Here is a 24,773-nt window from a genome sequence, read left to right on the forward strand (position 1 = left end):
TTTTCAATATATAATAAATGCAGCTTTAATTATTAATATTTGAATTTAAATTTAAAAATAAAATAATGTTTTTGCATTATAAATCTGATTAAAATGACATTTGCAATAATTTATTACAAATTTATAAATCTATGTTATTATGTTTTAATTATTCATTGAATGAATAAGAATCCTACCCTTTTGAGGTGTTACAGCTTTCAACACAAGTATCTCCCAATTTGTAAGTTGCACAGGATAAACATTCATTTGGACCTGGACCCCAACAACCATCACTAGAACACTGAGGATGACATACGAGATTTTTTTCCCCTGTTAAAAGAAACCAAAACACTTTGTATGACATATATAAATATAAATGTTTTGACAAAGTGCTATCATTTTCTATAATACAGAGTTAAACCTTTCTTATCCCAATTTAAAGATTCTTGAAGCAGAAGCCCAACAAAATGATTACTAAAACATGGAACCAAAGCTCAAAACTTTATTCACTTGGAAACCTCATGAAAATTCAAATTTAATGGTTATGAAAGTTCTTAAAGGTAAATAAAATAAATAAATTCCCCAATACGATGAAAGAGCCTCTGTAGCTGAGAGAGTATAGACGAAGCCCTTTGGTCAGAAAGACCTGGGTTCAATTCCCGTCAGTGAATCTGGTATTTATCTGGTCTCTTTCGATGAAAGGTGAGTTAGCTTGTCTCATATAGAGGTAGGGGTTTACCTGGAAATTCGGGTTTTTTTTGTCCTTCCAGAACATGCAAACTGGCTCCGTGAACACACATGGATTACAGTCAAGAATACATTCCAGCCTATGCCAGTCCTGAGTCCGGATAAAATTAGGGGTTTGGAAAAGCAATAGTGAACTACCCTGTAAAAATCTCACCAGGAATACTTTGGGGCAATGCCTACAAAGTCACCTACGGTCGAAAACGACTGAAAGGGAAAAACCTAGTATGATGAATGATTAGTAATTTTGAAAAAATGAGATCAATGGGAGTTTGATCCATCAGAGATCACAAACCAATCAGTTCACAACAAGTGAATGAAGTTGCTGCTGCAGAGCAGGCCATGAATAACAGCACTAGTTCCTGTAGTGCATGCGCTGTATCAAGACACAGATGTGCCTTATACAACTGTCTGGAAAATTCTACAGAAGATTCTGCATTTCTACCCATTTAAGATAACCCTGACACAGGAGTTGTGCCTGCAGGACTTTGAATATTGATTGATATTCCCTTTAACATTTCTTGCTCAAGTGGAGTTGGATGCTGCATGGCATTGGTGATTTTGTGGGGAGATGAGGCTCACTTTCACCTGAACAGAGCTATAAATACCCACAACTGCCGGGTATGGGCTATGCAAAATCTGCATGCAATCCAATAAATTTCTTTGCTCACCCAAAGTTACTGTCTGGTGCAGGTTTATAGCTTTGTTCATTGTTGGACCATTCTTCTTTGAGGATATTCACCAGTCGGGTCCTGTGACCAACTCAGTTACTACCAAGAGGTATCATGATATGATAAACAATTTTGTTGTGCCACAGCTACAGCAGCACCTGTGCATGTATTCAGTCATTTTCATTCCAGATGGGGTCCTTCCACACATCAGTCGATCCATACTGGAGGTTTTTTGAGAATATTTCACAGAAGCCAGATGTGATCACTGATCATCTGGTTTCTTTCACAGTGATCAGCTGTGCATTTGCCACTGTATGGCTACCTTGTTATCCTGATCTGATCCTCTATGATTTCTGGCTTTGTGGGATTTCTCAAAGACAGGGTTTATCGGGATTGTCCTGATAACTTACCAGCACTGAAAGACAGCATAATGCAGCATGTGTGCAACATCAGTCCTGACCAGCTGCATTCTGCTGTTGATCACACTGTAGAAAGGATGTAGTTTGTGGCATACCAGGAAGGGCAGTACATTGAACAGTACAGCCTGTGAATGCATTATGGAAGTGAATAAAAATGTGTTATTTATGCTTGTATTGTTTTTCTAATTACACACACATACGGAAAACTTACTATATTCAGTACATCACACAGTGCCCTGGTAAATTTCGGAACTACATTTTTTTTTCTCTCAGATATCGCTTCTGCATGATGCACAACGTATTCCTGCAAAGTTTTACAGCATTTGGATCACTGGGTGATGCTCCACAAGACTTTAAACATGAATACTTTAGTTGTGATCATCCTGTATTTGTTGAGCAGTTTATCAGTGTATTCCATCCTCATGAAGGCAATATCATGAGAATCTGGAGTGTAGAGGGTATGGTGAAGAAGGAACTCATAGTGAACGAGCAGGAAGTTAAGTTTACGAGAAATTAAGTAAACTTGATGGCAGTAGGACTCGACAATATATATTGCTCATTCTTTGAAGGACTGTTCCTGGGAATTAACGGCACTTTGGCACAGCTATTTATTATTATTATTATTATTCAGGCCTCCATGGAGTCAAGAGACTCATCGTGGGTCTTTCCTAGGAAACACAAAAGTCTATCATACCACTCCTTGAACTCATTGACCATTCTTGCTCTCACCACTCTATCAGGCAATTTATTCCATGGTTCAACCACCCTCCACACAAAGAAACCACTCCTCATCCTCTTGCTCACAGCTTCCTTTCATAACTTCCAGGGATGGCCCCTTGTCATCACTCCTTCCCACTGTTAAAGAGAAATGGGTTTGTCCTGTAAAATGGTTACAATGTAAAAAAAAATACCACAGTATTCATTATAAGTGTTACACATCGATCAGGATTCATATATTTTTTAAGTTCTTTAAGGCAGTACAACCAAAAATGTCTATACTAGTAGAAATAACTGCAGATCATTACATTTCAAATATGAACTTGACAGTTTAGATGATGCACTCGGAAATAAAATTTTTTCCTCAGAGCATAAGTTACATCTACACTTACCCATCTGATGAGAAAAGGGCATAGTATGATTTTGAATTCTATATTACAGATCAACAACTGCAATGTTCTTTTCAAAGGGCACTCCAAGAGCACTTGATATTTGGCATATGTGCAGGTGCAATTCTTCAAAATCCAGGACTATGCAGCTTTCATATAGTATCCTACTATAATCCTATTAGATTAGAGCAATTTGAGGGCAAGGGGGGATGACTCTTTCCTCTCAAACTGTAGTTTTCACTATTTACTATACCAGCCTGGTTGGCCGAGTGGTTAGTGTATCCGCTCTCCAGCCAAAAGGCTGTGGGTTCGAATCCCGCAGTGGGCATGAATGTTTGTTTAACATGAGTCGCGCAAGAGGAAGAATCTCAAAGGAGTAAAAAAGCAGGAAAAATTGTTCCACTTCACAAAGGAGAAGGGGGGCGGGAGAAATAAGACAAGCTAAAATATACAAACAAATGTGTGTGTCTGGAGTTGTTGTTAAGGTGTTAGCAAAGTTGGTGAGGACTAGGATTCAGAAATTGATTGATAATAGCAGTATTCTCTATGATTGTCAGCATGGGTTTGTTAGGAGGAGGTCAAAGTTTAGCGATCTGCTTACATGTTACAACAAGGTAACAAATTCACTGGTGTATACACAGTGGTACACTTATATTTTTCAAAGGCCTTTGATAGACTGCTACATGATAAGCTGGTAGCTAAATTAAACAGATAGGATTGGATAATAGACTAGTGAGCTTAACTGATTGGCTGTGAGATAGGTTTCAGCAGATTGTGTATGGAGGAGTGGTATCCCAAAAGAGGAATGTCACTAGTGGAGTGCCAAAAGGATCTGTTTTGGAGCCATTATTGTTTAACTTGTATGTTATGATACTGGACTGGCTTAAATGAATACATGCAGCTGTTTGCCAATGATGCAAATTTTTGGAAAAAAATTTGGTCTACAAATCAGTTAAATGAAATCCAATCAGTTAAATCAAATTCATAATTTTATATATTATTAATTAAAAAACAGTCAGAAACTTTAAGTAAGGAATTATAGAAACACTTACTGCAAACATCATTGTCATTATTTCTTTCCAGCAATATGGTTCCTGTATTTGATTTCATCACCTGCCGCCAATTAATGCTGCTTGCAAAACACAAAACTGAATTCTCCAAAATGGCCACACTTCCTGAACGTACTTTTCTCAGTGAACGCATATTCAGTGATTGAAGAGATGTTTTTACAATATACAATGCAGCAGATAACCTAAATTAAATATAAAATAGCAATCAAAAAGGATTAAATTTATCAAGTTTTGTAATTCTATTTGCAATAAATTATTTCGCAAATATTAATTTTTAGCTTTATGCAAAACTAAAAATAACATACTCAGTCAACTGACGACCATCAATGACTTCTAAGTTTCGAAAGTAAGAAAGATTTGTAAAATCTGGATGTGAAGCTTGAATACTGACATAGCCAGTAACTTCTCGAAGTGTGCTGAATACTTCTAGCCTGCTTGGATTCATTTTGGCATATAGAGGACCAAATGAGAAACTGAAAGCAACAATAAACAAATTTAATAAATCACATTAAAAATATATAAAACATAAATTTTCTAATAGAACTAAATTTGATTATAAATAAAAATATACAGAGATAAATAACTCATTAAAACATTTATAATTTAGAATTACACCACAAAAATGAATAACCTTTAAGTAATACAATCAGCATTAAAAATATGGTTATTACAAATTAATTTTTGAACAGAAAGTATCACAAATTTCTCTTCTGAATGTTACTGAGCTACATTTATATTAAAAACATGCCATAAATTATTGAATCATTAATTATTCTTTTTTTTTTTTTTAATTTCTAAAAACTTACTTTTGATAAAAATCCTGATAGCCATTAAATGACTGATCAAGTATTGTAATAGAGCCTTCGATGATAGTACAATCACGAAAAGTATCGATATTACCAGAATGTACAACATCCACTCCTTGACAATCTAGGAAACATACATATAACATGTAAATATATATATACACATATATATGTTATTTAGAGCAATTTTACTAATGATCAATCATGCATGTCAAACAGCTTTCTTTACATGTTCTAAAAGTTACTTACTTTTCGGACATGGTCCATCACAAGGTACACATTCTCCATCAACACCTTTTTTATTTGCAGGACACTGACGAACACAAGCTCCACTATCTCTCAAAAGATGTTCTATAAACACACATAAATGCAAATTTTTTTAAAAGGCATCCTAATAACTATATGTGATCTGATAAATGAACATCTTTTAACCTTGATCACAATTTTTAAAAAAAATTGTGATTTTAAATATCTAGAAATCATAAAACCCATTTGTAAACCAAACCAAGGCATGCAAAAAAATTTCCTCTGGAAGAAAACAGTAATAACAGGCTTGACAAAGTACTCCAATAACATATTAGCAAGCCCTACTGGTTTTCCAGATTACATATCAAATAGATAGCATATAATTTTTAAATAAGCACTATATAAAAACCATTAACCATCAAGAACCAAATACAGTACTTTATGGATAAACTTGGAGTTCAGTTCTTCATTTATTCTATCTAATTCTGTCCTCTGGAACAACCTTCTCACCAGGTGTTTCCCAACAACTACAACCTCCAACTGTTCAAGAAAATTGTAATAGATTTCTTCTTCTTTCTCAACCCTCATCTGCCAAACACAACACTGATGTACTACAAGTTCTTCTACCTCTTATGAATGGGATCAATAAAAAAAATTACAGTAAATAAATAAAAATTATCTGCTACTTTTACTTGAGATACTGCCCAGTTCTAAATAGTACATATATGTGAAACTTGCTCAATCACTGCCACGAGAGCTGCCTTGGTATGCACCACTATATATTACCAATCTATCTATTTATCCTGTTTGTGCAGTATCATATAACACCAAGATCTGTCTTCTCCAGTTATGTCTGCCTTTTGCAAATAACTATACTGTACTATGTTCTATTTACCATTATACTGTAGAAATTTTTCTGCTCAGCTACCAAGTAAATTATACTAAATAAAAAACTATATTCTTGTTTTAATCCTTTACTCAAGTGTAAGCAAACAAAGCTTGTGCATGAAGTATATTCATGACTAGCTACTTGTATATGGAGGCTGTCGACTTTGTTGATGTCCACTGATGTGAAGTCAATAGCCTCCATATACAATTAGCCTATTTTTCTACCTCCTGCAGGGTGAAGGCCTCTGCCATTGAGGGAGGTTTGGGTCTACTACTCCCATGGTGAGCCAGTCCATATTGGGAGAGTGTATCTATACCTGGGTGAATGAATGTATGAAGGTGGAAGACAATCACAAACATCCATGCCTACATGGGATTCGAACCCGCTAACCACTCGGCCAACAGTTGTGAAAATACTTTAGTGCAAACTTGATTTGCTTATACTTGAGTAAAGGATTAAAACAAGAATATATTTTTGTGTTTAGTACAATTTACTGCTATACTATATTATACTTTTGTCATACAATGTAATAAAAATAACCAACTATGAGGGGCTATATTCCCAAAACAGATCCTCAATATGCACAATATTTAAAAGCCCTTCACGATGAGGAGCACATTTCATATTAAGGAGTTCCTCTTAATATATATATGCTATAGCTTTCTGAAACTTTCCTAGCACAAATTTTTTAAAATAGAAATTTCTCATCTAATAACTTCTGTACTAGGGTCACTATTCTTTAATTTGTATATCAATGATATAGAGAAAAATTTGGAGGGAGGAGGATATTCAGTTGTTTGCTAATGATGCAAAACTGGGGAGGGCAATAGTTGATAAAGGTTATGTACATATCCTGCAGGATGATTTGACACTGCAGGCAAAGGATAATGATTTTCAATTTAATGTTACAAAATGTAAAGTTTTGGGTTGAAAAGGTTGCATACTGTGCATCACACTGATGGTACTGGATTGCAGGAAATTTATGCAACCCAATGACTTGGGGATAATGGTGGACAGAGTTCATGTTCAGAGGACATATTGCAAAAGTTGGTGAAATAGCTCAAAGGATTACTTGGATGTTGAAAAACACACTAACAAGTAAAGATAGGAAAGTTATTCTCTATCTATAAGGCTATAATTTGGCTGTATCTTGATTACTGTGAACAGATTTGGTCAGCTGAGTTTCTTTGGAATCAGGAGGTGGTAGAGAGGATTCAGAGACAAGTGACAAAGCTGGTGACAGGTTTGTATAATGCCCCTTATGAGGATAGGTGTTGCAGGTGTGTGTGGGTTGCAAAGTTTGGTTGATAGGCAGAAAAGAAGGGACATGACAGAAAGAAACATAAGATATTAAAGATTTTTTATAAAATTGATGCAAGAGAATTTTTCAATATATGACAAATAGTCAAAGAACTAGAGGGTCATCATCCATGGAAGTTGTACGAGTGTGGTTAGTATGGGTGGGCAGACCCTGATTTTTTTTTTTGTGCAGAGAGTGGTGAATGAGTGGAATGGATTGCCAGAATTAGTTGCATGTGGTCTGACAGTAAATGACTTGAAAGAGAGGTATGGTAGGTTTTGTGTTTGTATAAATGTTAGTGTGATTCTCCCACAATGAGTCTATAGGCTCCATGGAAATACCATATAATAATAATATAATAATTTTACTAAACATACGAAGGTGAATGAAAGTAATGAAACTGGCAACTCTGATTGAATGCAACAGCCTCATTTGAAAAATATACACTTGTGTTCCATTGCATGTGTTTTGAAGCTGTTTTACAGGTGGGGAAAAAACAATATTTCATGTTTCAAAACAAAGATGTGACATGGAGTTTTGTATGAAACTGGGAAAAAATAGTCAAGAGATAGAGCAGAATCTCATACACTGCCAAAAGGAATGAACAGAGCAATAGTTTTCAGGTGCTGGAAAATATAAAAGTATCAGTAGCAGAAACACTAGTGATAGTGAATGGACAGCATCATTCGTAAAACTGACATGAAAGGTGGAATAAAGGTGGAAGAAGAGTTCCAGGATAGCATTAAGCACAGCGACATGTATAAGAAGAGCTCCTGATTGGGATAAGTTTTCTAGGAATAATTAAATATATATTGCATAATTTTTTGAGTAAGAGAGGCTGTAAACGTTGTGCGCTACTGGTTTTATTAGTGTTTGGGATTTTTTTTTGCCAAAACTTTTGCCAAATTACGAAATCGTTATTATTAGACTTAGTAACCTGCAAAAAATGGCGGCAGCATTGTCATTCCATGACATTAATTTAGATTTCAGTCGTTTCGTTAAGTGTGAGGTCTGTTGTATTCTTTCGATTACATAAATGATTTGTGGATATTTGGTGAGGATGAAAGGAGGGTGTGTGCAAAGTGTGACCTCAACGAGGAATTGATGAATGCAAATATGAAATTGATGACAGAAAGTGTTAGTAGCAAGACTGTCACAGGGAAAATGGGTGCACGTTTGAAAGAGAGGCAAAAAAATGCTAAAAAATCAGTAAAAAAGAAAAAGAGCGATTTGAAAACTGTAACAGATGTTTGACGAAAGTGAGGTGAGAGTGGTGGAAGGAAACGAAATTGAGAGAACGAATCAAACTAGAAATGGCGTGATGTAGAAATCGAAAGTGAAAAAAATTGAAAGAATGGATGATAGTGAAAAAAGAATGAACGATAGCGAAAGTTCGACGCATATTGGACTGAAAGAACAGAAACAAAGAAAGATGAATGAGTGTAAAAATGGGAAGAACGATAGCAAAAGTTCCTTCAAAGAGATATTGAATATTATTTATCAATATGATAAAAATGTTCCCAGTCGAACCTATAAATTCCAAATGAGAAGATAAAGAATGATAAATGTGGTATGAAGTACAATATCATAACAAGCAATGAATATAAAATTCAATTAATCTTGTTACTTACATATGTTATATTGTTGACAATCATATTTATCAGAAAAGTTTAAATACATTATGGAAGTAGTAATTCAAATTACATATCATAATATTAAAAATAGAAAAATTACATTTACATGTGTAAAGATATATTCTGTACAAAATTTAACCTATACAGAAAAAGTTTTACCTGGACAATTTTTTACACAGGTAGCACCATATGCATATTTTCCTTGTGGATTGCTTTCCCATGAATAAGTAGCTGGATCATACCTTCTCATTGGTGGACATTCTTGTTTGCAAACACCATTATCATAAAAATTGCTGCAAGCCTAATATCAAGACAGTTAAAATAAGGTTTAATTATTGATATCACTGTTAAGCTATCTCATATAAAACAAAAACATGTACACAAAGGTGGGGGTGGGAAAATAATTTTCCAATATTCTAATAACTCATCATCATCAAATTCCTGATATGTACCGTCAGGGGGGGGGGATAATATACAGGATAATTATGATAGTACTACATGAAAAAGTTACACCATTACTAACTTCTGATCAAGACTCCAATCTGTCATTTTGATTCTGATGATTCTGATCTGTCAAGACTCCAATATTATCAGATCTTATATTTCTGTCTTTTATTATTATTATTATTATTATTATTCAGGCCTCCATGAAGTCAAAATACTCATTTTAAGGCACTTTTAACTGTATCAATCCATCTACAGTCTTCCTCTAGGTCTTTTTCCTGCCAACCTGGCAAAGAACACTTGTTTTGCTAATCTTTCCTCTCCCATTCTGTTTAAGTGACCATACCACCTTGGATTAGCTCTACTATCACATTTCTGAATGCTAACAATGACGAGTTCTTTCCAAATATCCTCATTTTAAATGAGATACTGCCATTGATGCCATCTGTTCACTCCACTAATTGTTCTCAGAAATTTCATATCAGAGGTCTCTAGTCTTTAATCAAGTGTTTTATTTTTAACCCAGCTCTGGAATGTTTTGTGTACAGCTAATTTAGTGTTTTGACTAATTTCTTTCTCATTCCATATAAATTTTTTCAGCTAACTTCCTACCATACCAGCTTGATTACTTCTGTTGTTTATTTCCATATTTAATTTTAATAATAACTTTATCTAATAAATTCATTGCATTTGTTGCTGCAGTTCACTTTTTTGAAAAAATTTCTATAATTTCCTACTAAAAAGCCTACAACATTAATAATGTACTTGCTGGAATATAATCTTTCTAAATCTAATGCTTCAATAAACAAAAAAAAAAAAAAAAATTTTAGACAGGCTGAGTCATTCATGCTAAACCACCTCCCCAATTCTCTATTTATTATTATTATTATGTGACACCTCCAAGCAGTCCAAAGACTCATCGAGGGACGGCATCTATTCTACAACACTGCCTCCACCACTTAATCCACTAACTACACCGAATCACCACTACCATCAACATCTACACCAATGCCATCTGTTGCCCATCACCATTAGTATTTTTGTCTATAAATTGTGTGTGTGTGTCCTCAATGCTGATTTGAGCATCTTCATATGAGATTGGCTAACTCACCTTCAATTTAAAAAAACCATTAAAGATTCTGCTTGTCATGACAGGAATCGAAATGAAGCCTTTTCCAAGTGAAGGACCAAAAAAATAAGTGATTAGAAAATGGACCAAAGTGACAGCTGCACTTCCTGAAACATAGTGAATTTATTTGCAAATAACTATTGAAATTGAAAGTTTTTTCACTTAGTAATACTATAAATTAACGATCCCAAGAAATTATATTCTCATTTCATCTTTTATCCGAGTGTAAGCAAACAAAGTTTGCGAGTGAAGTCACTTCACAACTCAGCTACTTGTATATAAAGGCTAATGACTTCACATCGATTGCCTTAGTATTCCATAATGCAAAGCACACACATCCTTATGGATATGTATAATGCTAAGCATTATGGTAAGGACCACTACCCAGACTGGTTTCAACCTTTATTGAGGTCTCATCAGTGGGAGCCAGACCCAGAAGTGATGCCAAGGTTAAAATAATGCAGAAGTCATATTTTCATATACAAGTAGTCAAAAGGTGTACAACCTTATTATCAAAATACTCTGGATTAGAGACAGATGTTGAACAAGTGAAAAAACTTTCACTTGTTCACTTTTACTTTTACACACACAGACACACACACACACACACATGCACAAACATGAACATTCTCTGCTCAGTGAAATGAAACTTACCAGACAGTCACTTTGAGTAGGTCCTGTGCAGCCACCAGCACAAAATAGATGACAACACTCCCTGGGATTAGGTCCAAAGCAACGTCCCTGATGACACTGGGGAGAGCAGTTTATCTTGGAAAACTTCTGACAATTATGAGAACCTTCACCCCAACACCCATCTTCACATGATGAATCGCATGGTGGACCTAGGAAAATAATAATAGTTCTTAATATTACTTTGGAAATTTTACTTGAAATAAAGTATATAAAATTTATATTTTCTTCAACATCCATATTTAAAAATTAAAAGAAAATGCTACCAGGAAATTTTTCATATGAAACAAAAAAGTAGAATGAATCACAAAACTTCATTTATTTATAGGACATTGACTTATGAATTTCAAAAAAAAATATTCATCTAAAAAATTACACACCTAATACAGTAACTTACATGATCTTTCTGGATGAGTGAAGTTATATACATAAACAGTTTCGGCTTGGGGGCCAGTTAAAATCTCGTCCCAGTTTATTGTGCGAATATGACAAAGGTTATAGTTATTGAAAAATCCAACACTGCCAGCTAAGATATCTGTACAAAAAAAAAATAATAATAATAATATTGTAAATAGGTTGATCAACAAGATTACATGGGTCTTTTTGCTATTGCATTGTATGGACATTATTATCTTTTAGAACTTTGTACTTCTTATACCATTAAATTAGCTCATCACATGCAATATGTATGATTATTAAATTATGTGTACTGTAGGGTGACCAATGTTAAAATCTCTTAACAGAATATAAAGCTGTACTCTAACTAACCTCAAACGTTTTGCAGTTTTGCTGAAAATACACTTTTCATTCCTCTTACTCATATGATACATCTTGCAGTGAAACATCCCAAGCTTCAAGATTCTACAATCAGTGCCCTAAACTCTGGTCATACCATCTTTTGATAGAGTAATGACAACCAAGTCACCTTCAATGCTACCAGACCATTTTGTCTTTTTTCTAGCAAAAAAAGATCTTGGTTCTTCTCCCTTAACTTTTATAATGATCAACTCAACAGTCAAGACCAGATTTCTCTTCTTGGACTGACACTTACATTAGCCTTTTCATGCACAAACACATTACTTCTATAGCATTCTCGGCTTCCAAAAAACTTGGCATTCTTTTTCACTAAAGATGTTATCATCCATCTAACTGACAACTGTATAAATTCTTTTTCTCATATTACAGCATATAAGAACATACGACAATTTCATACTACAACATATAAGAATAAATACTGTATATGACTTAAATAACATAATGAAAGATAAAAATTCAGAATTTTTTTAACAGCTGTAAATAACCTTAAAATACAAATGCAGATTTAGAGAGTGATCATTTATTATACATATTCTGATAACAATTAAGTTTCTTCACATGATAATTGTAAAGAACTAACCTCGAAGAGCAGGCATTTCCAAATTTTCCATTTTGCTTAATGTTACTAATAGTGCAAATTCCTCATTTCTCACGTTGAGTTTGAAAAGTGTTCGTCCCCGGATTATCATTAACTTTGGAAGAACAATATGTCTGATATGAACATGCGACATGAGTACATAACCTGTAACTTCACGTATCTCCTGCAGAAAACTGAGATCTATAGTTTCATCCTGTAACAATTATATATAAAAATTAGTCTACTATCTTTTAAGTTAAACACATATTAAAATTTCTGAAAATTTGATAGTTTGATAAATTTGTATGTGTTACAAAATAAAACTTATTGCAGAACTATATTTTTTATGTGACTCCTAAACATGAATGATTGTAAACCTACAGTACATTAATACCATGCGATGTTTGTGTGTGGGGGGGGGGCTAAAAATTTTTCTTTCTATTATTAATTTTACAAGCTTTCAGATAAAGTTGCTTCATGAGTAAAGATTCAAAAGTTAATAATTACAGTACATTTAGATGGGAGATGAGAATTTTACTGCCCAGTGTGAGACCACTGCCCCACTTACTGAAGCCTGAAGTGGCTTGAAAAATTCCATGTTTGGTCTCTGGAGCAGGGTTTCCGAACTATCTAAAAATAAATAAAAAATTACAAAAAATATATAAAATTAATAAAATTGAAAAAAAAGAATTCTTTATTCCTTAGCCCACCCACAGTACAAATATACTACAGGTTTGCTAATAATCTTTTGTGAGTGAGAACCACATTATAAAAAACACTTTCCCAGAACTCCTAAGATATGTGGATTACCAAAAATCCATAAAGCTAATATTCTACTGAGATAATAGTGGACAGCATCAGCTGGAAAAACTTGATGAAACAACTGTTACTAGCAGTCTTGGGCTTTGTATGGATTCCTCACTCTCATTACCAAAATAATGGTATAGGTTCAATTCTAACTCTAATAAGTAGAACGGGTTTTTTTTTTTTTCAGGATTTTTTTGGGCCAGTTCCCAAGTTAAAATACCAGTAAAGATAAGGAATATGATGTGGCGACAGTTGTCTGCTGTATTTGCCTTACCCATAAGTCCACAAACTTAATTACCCAGTGATGAGTATGGGTAGAGCTGGCTGCCTACCAATTTTCAGAAGTTGAGGTTAAGAGTTCTGCTTAGTCCCTTGGAATGAAAAGGTGTTACATGATTTCTTTATTTATTTATACATTTCTTTGTTCATCCTTTCATCTGACATAGCAAAAAAAGAAGAAAAAATGAACCAATTTGTGAAACTGTCTCAAAAAAAAAAAAAAAAAGAATGCAATGCAAGGATTAAATGAATTGGGCTGATCTCTACATACAATTGCATTGTTCTGATTTGGCATAATTCGCTATATGAACTAATATTATGCCTTTAAATATCAGAAAAAAAATTATATTCATTTTTTTCTTAGTTTTGGATGACCAAGGACATCCACAATTTCTTTTATAAAGCTAATTAACTTTGCCCAGATTGGCCAAGTGTATCCACTCTCCAACCAACAGGATATTGGTTCCAAATCCTGTTGGAGACATGGATGTCTGTGAATGTCTAAGTGGGGGATTAATTTTATTATGCTGTGTGAGACCAAAACCCTGCTTATTGAAGGTCTGAAGTGGCTTGAAAAGTTTCATATTGGTCTCTAGAGCAGAATTTCCAGATTATGTAAAAAATAAATAAATAATGTGCCAATAGTGAAGGCCATTCCCAGCAAATGGAAGACAACAATGAGCTACACTTTAATTTGCAGGAGTTGAAAAATATTAGGAGTAAGTGAGAAATTTATTTTTTTTAACTTTTAACATATGTTTTATTAATATAGTTGCTTTAAATTTTTGTTGTAACAGTTATTCCAAAATTTTAATTTGTATCATAATTTTTAAAAAAAATCATAGTATCCTTATCAAGTATTAAGTGCAAATTCACAATATGTTTTGCTCTGATTCCTTAGAAAGAGGGGGGGGGGATTGTTTCCTAACTTTGGATTCACCACTGCTGAAAGCAAATCACAATACTTCATAGATCAAAATATAAATTTAAAAGATACTTTAAAGAAGCAGGGTTGCTTAAGAGTCAAAGTTAGATAACATGGAGGAGACCTTCACAAGGATTGCAAGTGGACAAACCAGAGCTTCTGACTCCAACCCTCACCTTCCTGAGATGTCCCATCTCGGATCTAACCAACCAAATTGTTTTAAACTGTACCAGTTTATACCACATATATTCAAAAAAAGCAACTGAATTATTGAACTGCCTTACTTAAATAAAAATGACTGCATGCAAATTCTGCAGTTTATTTTTTTACTTTGACTTCAATATCAACATTCCTTTCTACTTCTGCTGTGCTGATACTACATTATTATTAACATAAGTAATAATATCTGAATTTAAAAAAAAAAAATAATCAAAAAAATAAAGAACTAACCGTTATCCATGTGAGTTCCAAATTTCCATCTACATATGTACAATTTGTATACCTGTCTCGTAAGTTTTGGTAATGGTGCTCTCGATTTGATGGAACAGACATTCGGCCATTGGTACCAATACATACTATTAAAGAGAAGTTATATTTAGCATAATTCATATTGTATTTTCACATGTTTAAAATATACTAGAAAGAAGTAAGTTTTAAAAGAGGTATACCGTGAGTAGACATATAGATACAAAATTAATAAAGAAAACTCATGTACAAAGATTATTTAATAGTATAATTTTCGCCTGTGTGTCACAGGCATCTTCAGTACATTTTAAGCTCAAATTAAACAATAACTGACAATTCCAAAAAGCGCCACCTAAGTAGCTGGTGTAAGATAACTAAAACGGTCAATAAATTTCCTAACAAAAAAAAAATTAAATAAATGTATACAATAAAAAGTTAGGAAAGATTAGCTGATTTATAAAGTACTATCTCCGATAAAGGGGATAGAAGTAAACCGTCGGATCTGTTCAAGTTAGGAGAATGAAGTAAAGTTTCACATGTTTCTTTATAAAGGTGTTCCATGAGGAACCGACTTTTGTGAAGGACTCTTGTCTTTCTCCAGTGAACTCTATGTCTAGTGAAGATGGCATGTCCTGCAAGTCCAGACTTTTCAGGTTTAAAGTATTCAATATAAGATTCTAGCCGAATAGAGGCAGATCTTCCTATTTGTCTGAAATAAGATAATCCACAAGAACACGGAATCTGGTAGACACCTGGATAATTAAGATGTGGAAGCTTGTCCTTAGGAGAAGTGAGAAAGGTGGAGATTTTTCTAAACGGTCGAAAGGCAACAAAAATATTCAGTGGTTTTAAAACTTTTGCTATACGTTCACTAATGCTTTGTACATAAGGGATAGGAATGTGCATTATTTCTTCTGTATTTGAAGAGGAAGACATATTAAAACTACTCAAAGCTCTTTTAATGAAGCAATTCTTATAACCATTAGATAGAAAGGAAGAAGTTATATATTGCAGTTCTTTCTGTAAAAGATCGTCTGAAGAACAAAAGGAGTGGGCCCAATGAACCAGTGTTTTAATAGTTTCTTCAACAATTTCTCATTAAGTTAAACGCACTTCATCCTAGGATCCAGTTTACCCTAGAAGTAGAATCAAATAAGCAGTTAGCCTTTTTAGATCTTTTAATTCTTCGTCAACCGATGATAACCTACATTTCTCGGTCTATAGAAAGAAGACACATACAGGCCATTATATCCATGCTGAATCTCATCACCATCCCAGTCAAAAGGCAGGAACTATTAAAACACTGGTTCATCGGGCCCACTCCTTTTGTTCTTCAGACGATCTTTTACAGAAAGAACTGCAATATATAACTTCTTCCTTTCTATCTAATGGTTATAAGAATGACTTCATAAGAGATTTGAGTAGTTTTAATATGTCTTCCTCTTCAAATACAGAAGAAATAACGCACATTCCTATCCCTTATGTACAAAGCATTAGTGAATGTATAGCAAAAGTTTTAAAACCACTGAATATTTTTGTTGCCTTTCGACCATTTAGAAAAATCTCCACCTTTCTCACTTCTCCTAAGGACAAGCTTCCACATCTTAATTATCCAGGTGTCTACCAGATTCCGTGCTCTTGTGGATTATCTTATTTCAGACAAACAGGAAGATCTGCCTTTCGGCTAGAAGAACACCAATCTTATATTGAATATTTTAAACCTGAAAAGTCTGGACTTGCAGAACATGCCATCTTCACTAGACATAGAGTTCATTGGAGAAAGACAAGAGTCCTTCACAAAAGTCGGTTCCTCATGGAATGCCTTTATAAAGAAACATGTGAAACTTTACTTCACTCTCCTAACTTAAACAGATCTGACGGTTTACGTCTATCCCCTTTATGGGAGATAGTACTTTATAAAATCAGCTTTTTATTGTATACATTTATTTTTTTAATTTTATTTTTATTTTTTTATTTTTTAGGAAATTTATTGGCCTTTTTAGTTATCTTACACCAGCTACTTAGGTGGCACTTTTTGGAATTGTCAGTTATTGTTTAATTTGAGCTTAAAGTGTACTGAAGATGCCTGTGGCACACAGGCGAAAATTATACTATTAAATAATCTTTGTATGCGAGTTTTCCGTTATTAATTTTGTATCCAGAAAGAAGTATACTCAAGTGTTAAAAATGAATTAGATCATGTAAAAATTTGAAATATTCAACTTTTAAAAGATTTTTTTTCTTCCTAGAGAAAACTCATCAATAATACAACAAGGCATTGAATCAGATATTTTAAAATACACATTTAAAAAAAAAAAAAAATCACTACCACTGCTGCTGCCACCACACATACAAAGAGACCATTCCATAAATATGAACAGGAGCATGTCCAACAGAATGCATATCTACCACTAGAGATATTTGCACATTCACAAACATCCATACTATAGGATTCATAACCATGAACTATCGGTTGGAAAGTAGAATCAGTCACTCAGCCAACAAGACCAGTTTACATCCCACATTAACTTCATCATCATATTCTTATGATGATGAAGTTAATGTTAATGATGAAGTTATAGATAGACACAAGAAAAAACCTCAAATAAAGACATGTTTGGACATAAAAAATCTGCCCTGGATCTGAAAGAGAAACCAAGGAGCATGCAGATATAACAGGAATAGCATGATATTAATAATACAGAGTACTACAGGTAATCTAAGTCAGTTATATATATCCAAAACAAAAGGATATACACATAAAAAATGATGGCAGCATTACTTGTAGAAAGTTTTTTCATTTGGGAACGAAGTAAATTATACTTGCAAAGAAATTATATTATTGTTTAATCCTTCATCAAAGTATAAACAAACAAAGTTTGCTAAAGGTCAAAACCAATCTGAGCAGTGACTCTTTCATTAATGCATGCCAATATATACTTCCAAAAGCATGCTTTGTATTATGCAATACTTAGGCAATTAATGAAAAATTCAAATAAGCAACTTGATAAAGGATTAAACAAGAATATAATTTCTTGGCAAGTATAATTTATTAATAGCATTACTTAGATCACATGACTGGATTTAAGAGCATACTAGTTCTTCTTTCAACTTTATGATTCCAAGAATAGCTTGGGGAGAGGTCTAGTCATCTACTAGTGATGATTTAACATGACAGATGTTTTTAAACTTCTAGACTTTTTTGTTGGCAAAAACCTTTTGAAAATCATTAATAGTTTCTGATCTCTGAAATGTTGAATATGAAGAAAGGTTGAGAAAATGCAGTTTGCAGAGTCTAGTAGATAGAAGGAAGAGGGATGATATGATAGAGACATACAAGTTGGTAAGGGGCTGTTACAAGATTAATGTTGAAGAGGTTTTTCATAAAATAGGGGAAGATTGGGGAGAACAAGAGGTCATCCCTGGAAGCTGAATAAGGAGGATGTAAACAAGGGAGTGAGAAGCAGGTTTTTTTGCATGCAGAGTTGTGAATGATTTGGAATGCATTGCCTGAGAGCGCATTCAAATTGTCTACAGAAAATTTGAATGTGTTTAAGGCATGGTATGATGAGCTGCACATATGACAAAAGGGACCTCCTAGACGAGTCTGTGACTCCATTGGGGTCTTACGATAATAATAATAATAATAATAATAATCTAATATGTCCTTTCCAACCCCTATTTCCACAAATAACCCATCTTTAAAAATTTAGAGAAGGGTGATGTATAACCAATTCAAATCTTCCCAGTTTTATTTTGAAATTTTGAAAGTTTATTTTTCATTTGGTTAGACTATAATAAATTTAGTTTAATCCTTTATCTAAGTGTGATTTGCGCCTGAAAATATCTTCAGGGCTGGGATAAGGTTAGTTTAATTTAGTTTAATCCTTGGGGTAAGGATGTACTACCTTACCCCAGTCCTGAAGATATTTTCAGGTGCAAACTTTGTTTGCTCACACTTGGATAAAGGATCAAACTAAATATATTATAGTCTAACCAAGTGAAAAATAAACTTTCAACATCTTTCTCTAAATCCAGAGTAATTTAATAAAAAGGTGGCACACTGTTTGGCAACTCCTATAGGTAAAGATGACCTCGCCATTGCTTCTGCCTGGTATCTCCACTTCCGGGCCTGGCTCCCACTGAAGAAACCTCAATAAAGGTCGAAACTAGTCTGGGTAGTGGCCCTTCCCTTAATGCATAACATTATACATATCTGCAAAGAGATGTGTTTTGCATTATGGGAGATACTGAGATAGGAGTGATGTTAGCTTGGTCCACCTTGCTATGAGTTGCCCGGTGTTGTACTACCTTACCCCAGTCCTGAAGATATTTTCAGGCACAAACTTTGTTTGCTCACACTTGGATAAAGGATTAAACTAAATTTATTATACTTCCCAGTTTTAATAATTTCACTATGACAAAACCATGTAATAAGTCAAACTAAATATCTTTCTGCAACTGAAGATTAAGCATTGAAGACTATACAACAGAAATAAACAATACTAGGGAAAAAATTGTCACATGAATCAGAACAAGAAAGAAAAGTTAATAAAAGAGAAAAAAATGGAAGGATAGCAATAAAACTCAACTTTATTGATGAAAAAGAAAAAAAATCAGATAGTCATTTAATTTGTTTGTGGCCTTTATTAATTTCATTAAAACATAGTAAACACAAAGCCATCTAGAAGTTACTTTCACACAAAAGTAGACCTTAGCTATCATAAATAAAAATTTTTATATATATTATTAAATAGTAGTAGATTATTTAATTACTTGATATATTGTCCAGAGATCATGAATTTGCTTCTTTTAAATCATAGCTAATACTAGAATCTTTAAAAAATAATAAATATACAGTACTAACTTTTTCCTTTTGTGAAGTAGGGATCCTTTTCAACTACCGTGGCAACAAAAGACAGAGAGAGTGCTAAAATACCTAACACTGGAAGAAGATTATTTTCTCCTGTACACCTCATTATTTACCTGTAGATTTCAAAGCAAAATTGTTTTTTTTTTTTTTCTTTCAAATTTTGGCAGGAAATATCCAAGCAGAATATAGCACCTGTAAATGCATGTTAATATTTTATGATAGCACGAAATTCTAGTCCTGGCAGTTGTTTTGATATATACATCGATGAGAAGTAGTGGCGTATATATATACAGAATATTTACAATATATTTGGTTTGGCACAATGATTTTGCTTTGAAAGAAGTGTTGAAAGACTACCTGGGCAAGGCTACAGCCACATGAAAACACTGATGAAACAACCATATTCTTCTTAATAAATAGTGAAAACTGTATATGAAATTATAGCTTGCAGCATTACACCCATTGCTATAGTGATTCTTTGAACTTGCAATTCTTGCCATCTTATGCATTACTTTTTCTGGAAGTTGCTGCATTCTTTCCATAAGAGTTTTGAAGATCTTGTTTAGCCCTTACTTAGGGGGCTTTCATCACATCTTGACTAGTAGTACTATATTAGCCCATCATATAAGTTTCTGAAAGAAAAATTGTTAAAAAAATGCTGATTAGATATCAGTTTATAAAACAATGCTCTATGCACGTGGAGAGCTGAAGCCAGGTGGGTTGTACACAGTGAAACATCCACGATGTTTTAATTTTTTTTCGGTTTTCACTAAATAATAATAATAGTTCAAGTCTAATAAACATATTATCGTTATACTAAACCCTCCACAAAATCAAAACTCATCATAGCAGGACTCACTGCAAGTAACATATTGTCATATTAAACCTTACTCTCATTCATTCACATTCCTAGCATTCACAACATATTTCATCAAGACTTTCCACTCACTCCCCCACTCTCCATATAAAAATTTATTCCCCTACCCCTCTTTGCCCTCTTCCTCAAAGGAATTTTATTTTTCCGAAAGAGAACTTGTTCCGTGCCCAGGTATGACAGAAATCATTAAACATTATAGTATATGCACCAAGTGACCCCAGATTCTTTGATATATAATTATGGATCATTATTAATACAGCGATAGCAAAATGGGGAAAATGGGAGAAATCAGAATTGAGAAATCAATTCTGATTTCTCAGAAACAAAACACAACTACTAAGTGAAAAACATCATGTTAATAGCACTTAGGACTGTACATTCCCAACATATTTTTTTCTTAAATGTGAATCCCCACCCATGAAACGTTGTATATTTAGTACTCTCACCATTAGAGACTAAAGACATCCACTTAAACAGAGTGATGGTCTTACTCTGGATGATGAAAATTGTCTACCACCTAAAGAACGTCAAAAAACATCCATGTTGCAGAGATTCGAGCCCACAACCTGTTTAAGTTTAAAACAGATGCACTCACCCATTCAGCCAACTAGACTGGCCATCGGAAGTTGATAACTTCCACTGACCAAGAACAAAAATCAACCACATTTACTACATGTTGCTCACTGTTATTACTACTACTATACCTCTAATTCAATGAGCTACATGTCTGCACAGTTAGCCTAGTGGCTTTGCACTTCGCAACCATATGCCTGGGGAAGGAGTGTCCTAGGTTCGATTCCCATCGGCGATGTGAGGAGCTTAAGAATATTCCTCAGCCATAGCCAAGTTAGTCAGTTTTGGGCATGGACAGTAGGGTTTTTTCCACCAGTTTATCTGGGGTTTTTTCATCCTGCAAGCAGGCAAACTGGCCCTGTGAACACACACAGATCTACAGTCATAAATACTTAATCTCCCATGAGGGGCTCAACTCACCCCAATAGGGACGAGGGAGAAAAAGAATGAAACTCCACACAAATAAATAAATAAATGAGGTACATAGGAGTTACTGATATTCAAGGAATTCATCAAACTGCAAAGATAGTCTGCATTCATCACAAGCATCTGGGCACAGTAGTCAAGATGTTTCTTCTTGATGGGGAGGAAGTGGAGAAGATCCAGAGGCGAGTGACCAAGATGATAGCAGGCTATGGAATGAACCTTATGAGAACAGGTTGAAGATTTGTGGGTTGCAGAAATTGGTTGATAGGTAGAAAAGGGGTGATATGATTGAGACATTCAAATTACTGAAGGATTTCTATATGATTAATTCAGAGGATATTTTTCAGAACAGGACTGGTGGTGGAAGGACTAGGGGCCATCCATGGAAACTGGGCAAGAGTGTGGTTAGCAAGGGGTGTTAGAACTAGGTTTTTTACTTGGAGAGTGGTGAATGAGTGGAATAAGTTGTCAGCGTCTGTTGTGGGTGCCACGACTGTGAATGAATTCAAGGCAAAGTATAATAGATACTGTGTGGATGTTGAATAGTTGTTCTTGATATGATGTTTAGGGCCTCCCTTGATGAGGGCAATTCTAAGGACTCCTTGGAGTTGTCCGTAATAATAATAATAGTCATCGATACTTAGGTGCAAAGCATGGTTGCCTACTTCAAGGAACCCACACATTGTAGTCCAGGAAATGCTGCCATTTGTCCTCTGATTAAATTCCATGGTCAACTATTCAGTTTTTCATCTATGGGCTTGCAGAAGGCAGAACAACCTGCATTCACCAGAAGCATCAGTGTGGAGTACAGGTACCAGCTAAACCAGCAAATGCTGTTCTGCTAAGTATCCCTCCACTCTTGCAGCAGCTTAACTATAGAATCCTGCAAACAGCATACAATATTGGCAGTTTCCTGGATACTATCACAGTTCGATTTGTCCCTTACTAAAATTGTGCCTTTCCTTTTTTGCCATTGGCAAACCATGTCACTTGCCAATGTCAATTAGCAACTTCGAAGTGACATTACTGTGTATACTTGCCTTTTTTTTTTTTTTTTTTTTTTTTTTTTTTTTTTTGTACACACCTCTAGTATTGTATAGGACTGTCACCTGGAATGGTGGACTGGCTTTCTTATAAAATAATAGGTATGGCCATAATATTTTGGCTGAGCTGTATGTTATTATCATTATTACCAGATTTCCATGAAATAGAAGACTCATTATGGAAATCCTCATAGTCAAAATGCTCATCAATCTATGCCTTAAACTTGTTTGTTTCTGCATGCACCACAGACTCAGGTGATGCATTTCACCCATTATTTTCTATGCAAAAAACATTCTCACTTCCTTATTCATACCCTCCTTATAAAACTTCCATTTCTCAGGAGACAGCTTGCGGGTGTAACATGGAATGAGGAGTTAGCTGGAAAAGAGATCAATGCAGCTTGGGAGATTTTCAAAAACTATCTAGTAGATGCAATGTCTAAATGTATTCCAAGGGTGAGAAGGTTAAATAAGGTAGGTGTGTGAGATGGATGAATAAAGAGATTATGCATGCGATACAGAGAAAGAGGGCATTGTGGAGGCAGCATAAGAGAAGTGGAAATAACCAATTCCATGAGGTCTACAAAGACCAGGCAAGGAGGGTGACTTGGTTGGTGAGTGTAGCTAAAGAGAGGTTATGAACAGCAGTTAGCTAATGAAGCCAAAAAGAATCCTAAGGAGTTCTTTCGATATGTAACCAGCAAAAGAAAGAATGATTATGGAAGGATGACATTGATAGGAGAAAATGGTATAAAGACAGCTGTTGCAGAATGTGTGGTGGAGATACTTAATGAGCAGCATAAAGGTCTTTCTATCTTGTGAATGTGACTACATGGAGAGATTGAGAGCAGTTGATGACGGGAAGGAGAGACCGACTGTAAGTGAGCAAGAGGTGTATGGGGGAGTTGAGTAAACTAGATGTTAATAAGGCTGTGGGACTTGATAATATATCACCATGTATTCTGAAAGAATGTGCCAGGGAGTTGACGCCTGCCTTGATATATTTTTTTAATATGAGTCTTGCACTCGGTCAAGTTCCTAAGGAGTGGAAGGAGGGAAAGATTGTGCCACTTCATAAAGGAGGTGATCAAACTCAAGCATCAAACTATAGATGATGCAAAGTTGGGACGAACCATGAAGAGTAGTGAAGATGTTGGGGCCTTGCAAGAAGACTTGAATAAATTGAGTGATTGGGCATGGAAATGGGGATGTGAGTTCAATGTTGCAAAATGTAAGGTTTTAAAATTTGGAAAACAAAGATGGGATGCAGAATTTATTGCTTGGTGAGGATATATTATTGGAGGTGAAAGAAGTAAGAGATCTGGGGGTGATAGTGGATAAGGATCTGAAATTAGCAGACACATAGTCAAAATTGCGAAGACAACACAAAGGCTTCTGGGAATGATGCAGAGGACACTGTCATGTAGAAGTAGGGAGATTCTTGTTCCTTTGTATAAGGCTTTGATTAGGCCACACATGGATTATTCTGCCCAGATTTGATCACCTGGTTTTCAGAAGGATGAAGAGATGTTGGAAAGGGTTCAAAGGTGACTGACTAAGGTAGTTTCTGACCTCTGGAATGTTGAGGATGAGGAAAGATTGAGAAGATGTAATTTGCCGAGTCTGGTGGAGAAGAGGAAGAGGGGAGATATGATAGAGACCTACAATTGGTAAGGGATTGTTATAGGATCAATGCTGAAGAAGTTCTACAGAAAATAGTGGGAGATCAGGGGAGAACCAGAGGTCATCCCTGGAAACTGTATAAAAAAGGTGCAAGTAGGGGAGTGAGAGGAAGGTTTTTCTTGCGTAGAGTTGTAAATGATTGGAATGCCTTGCCTGAGAGTGTGGTGTCTGCAAGGAGTTTGAATGTGTTCAAGGCATGGTATGATGAGCTGTGTGTGTGTGTGTGTGTGTGTGTGTGTGATAAAAGGACCCCCCAGATGAGTCTTTCACTTCATGAGGTCTGGGGGTAATAATAATAATAA

At 34.7% G+C, this 24,773-nt stretch overlaps 1 protein-coding gene across 1 annotated transcript in view; it reads right to left on the reverse strand.

Moving 5' to 3' along the window:
* LOC150109492 (epidermal growth factor receptor-like) overlaps positions 1-24,773 on the reverse strand; it is a 249,040-nt gene that overhangs the window by 50,987 nt on the left and 173,280 nt on the right. Inside the window, exons 2-11 of the mRNA XM_090402496.1 lie at positions 14,982-15,106; positions 12,524-12,734; positions 11,525-11,662; positions 11,092-11,279; positions 9,024-9,165; positions 5,045-5,146; positions 4,796-4,919; positions 4,295-4,462; positions 3,972-4,171; positions 177-309 (exon numbers count right to left, since the gene is read on the reverse strand). Of these exons, the coding sequence (XP_090258622.1) occupies positions 177-309; positions 3,972-4,171; positions 4,295-4,462; positions 4,796-4,919; positions 5,045-5,146; positions 9,024-9,165; positions 11,092-11,279; positions 11,525-11,662; positions 12,524-12,734; positions 14,982-15,106 (1,531 nt within the window). The remainder of the gene's footprint in view (positions 1-176; positions 310-3,971; positions 4,172-4,294; positions 4,463-4,795; positions 4,920-5,044; positions 5,147-9,023; positions 9,166-11,091; positions 11,280-11,524; positions 11,663-12,523; positions 12,735-14,981; positions 15,107-24,773) is intronic.

The sequence above is a fragment of the Typopeltis vanoorti genome, chromosome 2 (assembly GCF_054136105.1).
Source record: "Typopeltis vanoorti isolate ZY-2024b chromosome 2, IOZ_Tvanoo_1.0, whole genome shotgun sequence".
Taxonomy (NCBI): domain Eukaryota; kingdom Metazoa; phylum Arthropoda; class Arachnida; order Uropygi; family Thelyphonidae; genus Typopeltis; species Typopeltis vanoorti.